The following is a 9,231-nucleotide window of genomic DNA, read 5'->3' as shown; positions in this document are numbered from 1 at the left end:
TTGTGAGTAGGTCTAGTTGTTTGTGCTTGGATTAAAAATATTTTTCCTCACACTTTAATTTACAGGAAATGTGATACACATCTCTTTTAGGAATGTCCTAATTTCCCATCATATTGTCCAATTAAATGAATTGAAGAACTTTGGTATTTCTAAATTTGGTCAACAGAGAATAGTTGAATGATGAGTAAATAAGTCTTGCCGGGAAGATGTTGCTTAAGTGGTAAAATGGTTCAACCAACAAGTGTACAAAAAAAATTAAATATTAACTAAGGAAGGTAACCATTTCTAAAGTCATACCCAACAGAGGATTCAGGTATATATAGATTGAAGAGCTCTCAGTTAAATTCACAAGCAAAGGACGGTTTCTTGGAACTTCCAAAAATTTTAAATCATGAAACATCTATTACTGCTACTATTATGTGCTCTTGTAGTTCAGTCCTACTATAACTCTGAGGTGACTTTTTAAAATTTATTATTATATTATTACTAATATTATTAATGTAAAATAACAATCCTAATCATATGGAACATATATTTGAATGAGATTAATGTCTATTTTAGTTATGAAATGGAACTATCAATCTCAGGGACCTATTTTATTTATAAAGAATGTTACATAGTATTTCTTATATAAAAATAAAATAATAATTTCTTGTTTTCTGGTTTATCACTTTCATTTTCTCAGGAAGAAGATGACACCACAATTAAGGTAAGATGTGTTTTTCTCACTTGTTGTTATCCTAAGTACTATGAATTTTGTTTAGTTCTAGTAACACATTACTAAATTATGAGAACAAAAACCTGAAGATTTTGCAGACTATAAAATAACAAAAGAGCAGAATTTTAAAAGTAAAAGCTGTGGTAGATTCGAAAAGTGGAATAATACATCAAGTGCAGTGATAGCAAATGAAATATTTTTCTTTTCAAATTAAAAATTTAAATAATAGGTAGCATTTATTGTTATTATTAATGATTATGAAACATATAGCCCAGATTTATTCATTTGTACATTTGCATATATTTCCTAGTTCGATTTATTCATTTGTAGGACAGTTTTCCTCAAGTACTATTGTCGCTGATTTATTCCTGTAGGTTTGAAGATATCAAAAATGCAGAAATGCATTTAGGCAAATGAATACTTAAAGAATTTTAATTTTAATATCAAAATGGATCAAATTTCTCATATATAACAGCATCGTCACACTAGAAAGAAAAGTACACATGATGTTTAAACGACATGATTAATTTTGAATCATTTGTTGAATTGGAAGGGCATCTAAGTGATCTAATTATCAAACTGTACATACAAAAACATTCTTGTCTGGTTAATTGCATTACGTAAGAAAAGTGTCAAGAATTTGTAAAGTACTTGGCTAAGCATTTTGACGTTCTTGCTCACAAACTGATCCCTACAGAGACAGTTTACTAGTTTAGGTTTTCAAAATGGATTTTCTACTGTTAGTTATTTCAATAAGTGGTCTTCATAAACCTAAACACCCATATAAATTTTAAAAATATTTTTTATTTCTTTTTCTCTATAAAGCTAGATCATCAATGCTACCTCTCTAATAGCACTATGAAATGAAAAGAAAGTATTTTTCCTTCTGTTATAAATTGATTTGCAATATATAAATGAATTACATTTTATAAAATTCCTGTTAGAACAGACCAGCTCTGACAGAGACCACATCTTTGAAATGCAATGTGTATATTTCCCCATACCTTCACACATTATTATTTTTATTGCCATCACACATAACAGATATTATAGTTTAAGTCCAGAAATTAAGCAGGGGAATCAGGAACCAACCTGTCTGGATTGAAAGCCTAGCACTCTCCAACTAAATGTTAAATACAATAACTTAATGAGTAAATGACAGTAAAATTCCAAATAGAGTCAGTGAATGACTTCCAGGCTCACAAACTAACAAAAAACCTTAGTCTCTGTTACAAATCTTTTGCTAATTTGTAATTAAGCCTGAAAGGGTACAATACCTGGCCAAGAGTGTATGATAACATAGTTAATTCAAGTCAACCCTTTTTATATTGCAATGCATACTTTCCACTTCATTATCTTTTAATGTAATTTTTTTTATATATATTTTATTGATTTTTCACAGAGAGGAAGGGAGAGAGATAGAGAGAGTTAGAAACATCGATGAGAGAGAAACATCGATCAGCTGCCTCTTGCACATCCCCCATCGGGGATGTGCCCGCAAGCCAGGTACATGCCCTTGACCGGAATCGAACCTGGGACCTCTCAGTCCGCAGGCTGACGCTCTATCCACTGAGCCAAACCGGTTTCGGCTAATGTAATATTTTTTAAGTTAACAAATAATTTTAATCACAATGCACAAACCTTAAGAATAATTTTAAATATGAAAAAAGTCTTGTTGTTTGATAAAGAAATCATGTAAGAAATTTCATTAGAATGGCTTATCAAATACTTTTGTTGATAGGAGATAGGAAGAAGATTGGGATTAGTAGTGGACAAGCCACTTAAACTATAATACCTATTATGTGTGATTGCAATAAAAATAATAATGAATACTTACTTTATGCCAGGTATTCTTCTGAGGGTATCCTATACAATGAATCATTTAAATCTTACAGATCTAACTACTATTATACCTATTTTACAGATAAGAAAATGGGCACCAATAAAGTAACTTGCCCAAGATCTTATAGCTAGGAGTTAGTAGGGTCAAGCCAAGCAGTCTGGCTTCAGAGTGCCTTTTTCCTCTTCAAACATATTGGAGTCAAGGGTTGACTTATAAGGAATAAATCCATATTTCTTTAGGGTATTTTTATATAGGGGTTATCCAAATTAATCATCAATTCATAAAGAAATAAACATGGGGAAATGATTAATGATAATTATAGGAATTTAGTAATCCAAGTAGCTTGAGAATATTTATTCTTCCTGAAAATATAGATTTCTCAATATTTTGTGTCTTCCCATGTATAGATATCATGGATCTAAGATAATTACTATTCATAAAATGATGCAGCTTTATTCTACAGCCTCTTTTTAAAAACTACCTGAGATACAACAGCTTTTTGCAGTTTTTCTTTCTGCTGTTACTGACGAGCCCTAAGCCACCTATTGGTTTACCAACTAATGCAGCTGATGGACCTGAAGCAAGTCATCAGTTGTGTGATAACCTAAATTATAAAATGAGGATGTTGGAATCGTTACCTCTCAAATCTTCTATAACACTCTACATTTCATTTCACCCTGTTTCTCTGCAGAGCGATATTGATGCCCGTGGTCACCGACCCCGTGATCACGGGAGAGAAGAGGCTCCCAGCCTGAGACCTGTCCAACCTCCCATCGGTGGAAGTGGGTATCGTGCTCGTCCGCCCAAAGCACCTGCCGCACAAGGGCTAGTGGAAAGAAAACCCCCTGATGCTGGGGGCTGTCTTCATGGGGACGCAGACATGGTGAGTGCCCTGAGCTCACCTGCATGAAAAGCCTCCATGCTCATCTTGGCTTCCTAATGTTGCATTGATCCATGTCGCCACTGTTGTTATTTTGGAAATAAATATAAAACATAAACAATTGAGCCTTTGGTTGAGGATTTCTTTCTAGGGTTTTTTGTTGTTGTTGGTGGTGGTTTTGTTGTTGTTGTTGTTGTTGTGTTTTGGTCTGGGGCCAAGATTACAAATGAGGACACATGGGTGTTGCCTTTAACTTTGAATTTTGCCCATTTCATTTGTTTGGGTGAGAAAATTTTCAGTTATTTATTACATTTATATTTACATGTATTTTGTGGTAAGGACTATTTTTAATCTTCATCGTAATAGGATGACAACTCTTGAATTTCTGGTCTTATGTTAAGAAAAATCAAATGACAAGTTTGTATATTGGCGAATGATATCATTGACTTTTCACTATGTGCTATTTTCACAAATATCTGTAACTCAAATTCTTCATATAATGCCTGATATTTTCACTGTTTGCAGGGAGTGTTGTGTCCTACAGGATGTCAGTTGCAAGAAACTTTGGTAAGACAAGAAAGAACAGTGAGAAACCAAGTAAATGAGATAAATAACAATGTGGAGTCTATATCCAGCACCTCTTCTACCACCTTTAACTCTGTGAATTCACTCAAAGTGTTATGGGAAAATAAGCTGAGGCAAGTAAAAGGTATATATACTTGTGTTTTCTGTTCGATTCTGTTGAACGTTTGGGACTGTTAGATTGCCATGGGATTGCACGATTGTGAGAAGATGAACATGTCTGGATTAGCTGAAGCAGCATACACCATCTTTCAGTATGGGTCTGATTATCCTGAGGTTCTCACGTAGTCACCTTCATGTGCAACTTGTCAGACAAGCACAATTTTCATTCAGCAAGGATGACTTTCTATGAAAAATTTTTCTGTGCATCCTCATTTTTAGCCATAAGAAACTTGTGACTCAGAAAACAATATGCACAGAGTAAAAATTTAGCATTTATTTATTTAACATTTGCTGTCTGAAGGTCTAAATACTACTTTCTCCTATTTTTCCTCACCAAAGAAATAAACCACCTATTGTATTTATTTTTAAGCATATTTTTAGCTTACAGCTGCGCTAAGTTACTAAGAATATTTGTTAATTTGCATATGCCATGAGCCAAATAATTTTCCCCAAGTACAACTGCACATCATCATTGCCTGACGGTCACTCAGTGTCCATTCATTTATTCTCAGAAAACTCAAACCACAATTGTATGCCTGAATACTTTCAGTTTCTCAGGAGACAATGTGAATCATTCCTACATAATTTCATTTTTCCAGAAAATGAAAATGTAATACAGGAGTACACCTCAGATCTGGAAACACACCGAGTATTTATAGATGAGTCCATGAATAGTAATATCCCGACCAACCTTCGTGTACTCCGTTCAATCCTGGAAAACTTGAGAAGCAAAATACAAAAATTAGAATCTGATGTGTCAGCTCAGATGGAATACTGCCGCGTCCCCTGCACTGTCAGTTGCAATATTCCTGTGGTGTCTGGAAAAGGTAACTGGTTAATAAACATATTTCTGGAGAGTTCCAGAAGAACTCACACTCTCTAAAAATAAGGAAACTGATAAAAGCCCAGTGGATTTGCCCCACAGATCCACATCCCTAGTATGCTGTGGTCTGATGTAGGCTAACGTATTTGCAAGCTTTTGATGAGCTGGGTGTAGTGCATGATGGTACTAGCTCCACATGTATATGAACCTTGCTTGAAGAGATGGCAGAACAGTGAATAGATGCAGGAGTTTCTTTCCCCCAGGTGTTCTGGCAGTTTATATCTGGCAGATATCCCAGGACACAAAAGGTAGAGAAGGGCTTTTTCATCTCCTTAGAAGATAGAACTCAAAACTGAGTTTGATTTTCAGTAAAAGGAAGATTCAATTTCTATAATACATTCTCAAAAGTCTAAAATAAAATATTTCTCAGGAACCTCTGTAATTATAAAGTTAGTGACTAAAGACCAAGTAACTATGCTGTAGTTCCCTGAATATGATGTTTCTTTATGGTTACAGAATGTGAGGAAATTGTCAGGAATGGAGGTGAAACATCTGAGCTGTATCTCATTCAGCCTCACACTTCTATCAAACCATATCGAGTATACTGTGACATGAACACTGAAGGTGGAGGTAAGTATTGGGTAGTTACTGATCTATTATTCTGTAATTATTTTGATAGCACAAAATACTAGCAAATAAAACCTAGCTTTAGCATAACCAACACTAGGCCATTTGATTTGGAATTCAATCTGACATTTTAAAAGTTATAAAAAAATCTATGATTCACAATTTTGAGTAATATAAAGCACTTGTAGTTTTTAAAGATTTTAAGAGTTTTCTTCTTATATTTATTTCCTTATTATATATATATATATATATATATATATATATATATATATATATATATAGTAAATATAAGTAGGGATAAAATAAATAGCCTAAGTATTCAGACATTTCTCTAAAAAGTGGCATTATTTATTGCTGTTTAATATCTGTTGTTTTTTCTTCCTTTCTTTGCCCCAAAGGGTGGACAGTAATTCAGAATCGTCAAGATGGTAGTGTTGACTTTGGCAGGAAATGGAATCCATATAAAGAAGGATTTGGTAATATTGCAACCAATGACGATGGGAAAAAATATTGTGGCCTACCAGGTAAAAAACTGAGAGTACAAAATAATATCATTCTACTTACAATGGTTTTTCTTTCATTTATAAAAACAGCGTTGGGAATCTGTGTTTAGGCATTTTAGGAGGTTAAGAAGAATTTATGAAAAGAGTGTGAAAGATAAGGGAAGAAAGGCAGTTTTTAGTTTCTAAAGGTTGTGTTTTTGGTGAGATTTTGTTTTATTTTTCCTTTAGGTGAGTATTGGCTTGGCAATGATAAAATTAGCCAGCTTACCAACATGGGACCCACAGAACTTCTGATTGAAATGGAGGACTGGAAAGGAGCTAAGGTAAAGGCACGCTACGGAGGATTCACTATACAGAATGAAGCCAGGAAGTATCAAATCTCAGTGGACAAATATAAGGGGACAGCTGGCAATGCCCTCATGGATGGAGCTTCTCAACTGGTGGGAGAAAACAAAACCATGACCATTCACAACAGCATGTTCTTCAGCACGTATGACAGAGACAATGATGGCTGGTATGTGTTGGGTTCTTCCCTCCTGCTGTAAAAGCCACCACGGATATTTTTACTTGGGATCATTAATGATAGCTAATGTTAATAACCCTCATTGCTTGGGTTGTTATCACATGTATCAGCCACTGACGTAAACTCTTTCTGTACCGTCCTGATACGGTTGCCAGTATGATTCTCATTTGACAAATGAAGTTTTAGAGAGATTAAGTAACTTATCCCAAGTCACACAACTATTAAAGATAGAACTGGGATTAGAACACGCGTGCCTTCTGAATACTGACTGTTTAAATCCATTTTTATGTCTTTATATTTGAATGTATATATTGAAACCCTCATTTTGTTGTTCAGAGTTCTCTAATATTAGGGGATCTGAAATCTCTCATTTTAGTATAAAGTAACAAATGCAGGTGAATTTGTCACAGAGGCCCAGTTCTCTCTCTCTTTTTTTGCCATAGGGCAGAGAAGGTCTTTGGTGTATTAGTGTGACTTTATTTATAGAACTAAAGGAAAGGAGCACAGCACACAGCATCCTTTGTGGGTGTTTTGGATGGAATTAACTGGACAACTCTGTAGTTGTAATAACCCCAAACACATTTCTTTCCAGGGTAAATGCAGATCCCACGAAACAGTGCTCTAAAGAGGATGGTGGTGGATGGTGGTATAATAGATGTCATGCAGCCAATCCAAATGGCAGATACTACTGGGGTGGACAGTACAGCTGGGACATGGCAAAACACGGCACAGATGATGGAGTAGTCTGGATGAACTGGAAGGGATCCTGGTATTCAATGAAGAAGATGTCTATGAAGATCAGGCCCTTTTTCCCACAATAATAGTCCCCAAAACACAGATTTTTATTCTTCCATGTGTAACAACATTTTTGTATACTATGTCATTGAAATGTTATTTCATACATTATATCCCTTTAAAACTGCCAAAAGGCTGTGAGTGTGACTTTTTGGAAAAAAGTATTTGGGATAAGTGACATTAAAATTAGGACACCATTTTCTTTTGTGCTCTTCATTTATATTGCTCACCAAGAAGCAACTAAAAGGACAGTTGTGGATAGTGGGTGGTCAGAATTTCAATTCCAGTTGATCATGAAAAGTTTCAAGTTAGGAAGAGGAATTTTCTATCCTTGTTGTAGAAAAACTATGAGGCAACCTAAAAGCTTATGTTTAAAAGTCCATTTGGAAAACTCTGTTTATTTATGTAAGGTCTGCCACAGAAAACATTCAAAAAAAAATTATCAACTAAGCTACTCCCTGTTGCAATAAAGTACTGTTTTCTTATTTTGTAATCCACGTGGCCAATGACTTAGGCTTTGAACTTTTAGGAGAAGAGAAGCATTCACAATCTCAAATAGCTCATAAACTGGCACTGAACATTTGAAGATTCAAAATCTCACTGTCCCATGGAAAACCACTACTCTGTCAGCTAACTGGACTTTGGGATCAGAGTTCCCAAGAGGACAATTAGGATCAAGCCTTCACCATTTGGCTTCTTTTGGGGAGAAAATAGTAAGGTAGGAAGCAGTAGTTGATTATTGTCCCTAATTAGGGGAAATTAGGCTTACTGGCCTCCATTTGGTTTTGGTTTTTTACATAACTACACCAGAACGAAAGTAGAAGTGGATTTTTGGTTTTTCTATGTCTCCATAAGAAATGAATGCATCAACTCAACTTTTTTTAAAAAAAATATATTTTATTGATTTTTTACAGAGAGGACAAGAGAGGGATAGAGAGTTAGAAACATCGATGAGCGAGAAGCATCGATCAGCTGCCTCCTACACATCCCCTACTGGGGGTGTGCCCACAACCAAGGTACATGCACTTGAACGGAATCGAACCTGGGACCCTTCAGTCCCCAGGCCGACGCTCTATCCAGTGAGCCAAACCAGCCAGGCAACTCAACTTTTTTCCCCCTTCAATTCTCCCATCACTTTACTCCAACTGTCCTTGGCAACCCTATGACCATAGGCCCTCTTTTCCTTAGCTTAGCATAACTGCCATTGATTCTCATGGAAACTTATGGTCCTGAAGTTCATCCTCTTGACCATTACATCTCAGCAAAGGTTGTTAAATCATGGAAATGTTGTCACACTCTTAATTCCTCACCAAATCCAACTTCAACTTTTAACCTGGCTTCCCTGCCATAGTTCTGTTCTACCCCTAGCTATAATTGTCTATTACTCTATTACCACATATATTGTCTTAATAACAAAAAATTCTGACCAAGTTACTTTCCTGCTTAATGTTATTTCCTTATTATCTAAATTTTAAGTCCAAATTCCATAACTGGGAGTGAAAATAGTCCCAGTATTGTCCTCCACCCCCACCCCACCCCTTCCCTATCCATCTACATTCTTGTCATAGTGAATTTTTCACCATTCCAGGAAAGGTCAGGCCCTTTTACATGATGCCCTCATTGATAACAGTGTCTTTCCCCCAATTCCTCTGGCAAATTGCTCTTTGTTTTCAAGACTCACTTTAACTGCAATTTCTCTGTGGCACATACCTTCCTCCTCTACTGGTAATGAGCTCTTACTCATCTGTGATTCCAGAATCATCAGTCTCTCAGAA

The 9,231-nt window shown here is 35.5% G+C and overlaps 1 protein-coding gene across 1 annotated transcript; it reads left to right on the top strand.

The window, feature by feature from the left end:
* The first annotated feature begins 345 nt into the window (after positions 1-345).
* FGB (fibrinogen beta chain) lies at positions 346-7,940 on the top strand. The gene is made up of 9 exons (XM_081090652.1): positions 346-454; positions 686-709; positions 3,253-3,444; positions 3,967-4,150; positions 4,785-5,012; positions 5,525-5,638; positions 6,034-6,159; positions 6,367-6,652; positions 7,254-7,940. Exons 1-9 carry the CDS (start codon positions 392-394, stop codon positions 7,480-7,482), a joined length of 1,446 nt encoding a protein of 481 aa, XP_080946778.1. The 5' UTR covers positions 346-391; the 3' UTR covers positions 7,483-7,940.
* Positions 7,941-9,231: the final 1,291 nt, after the last annotated feature.

This window comes from Myotis nattereri, assembly GCF_964212035.1.
Source record: "Myotis nattereri genome assembly, chromosome: 5".
Taxonomy (NCBI): Eukaryota; Metazoa; Chordata; class Mammalia; order Chiroptera; family Vespertilionidae; genus Myotis; species Myotis nattereri.
The sequence above is the reverse complement of the archived record's forward strand: the minus strand, read 5'-3'. Positions and strand labels throughout refer to the sequence as shown.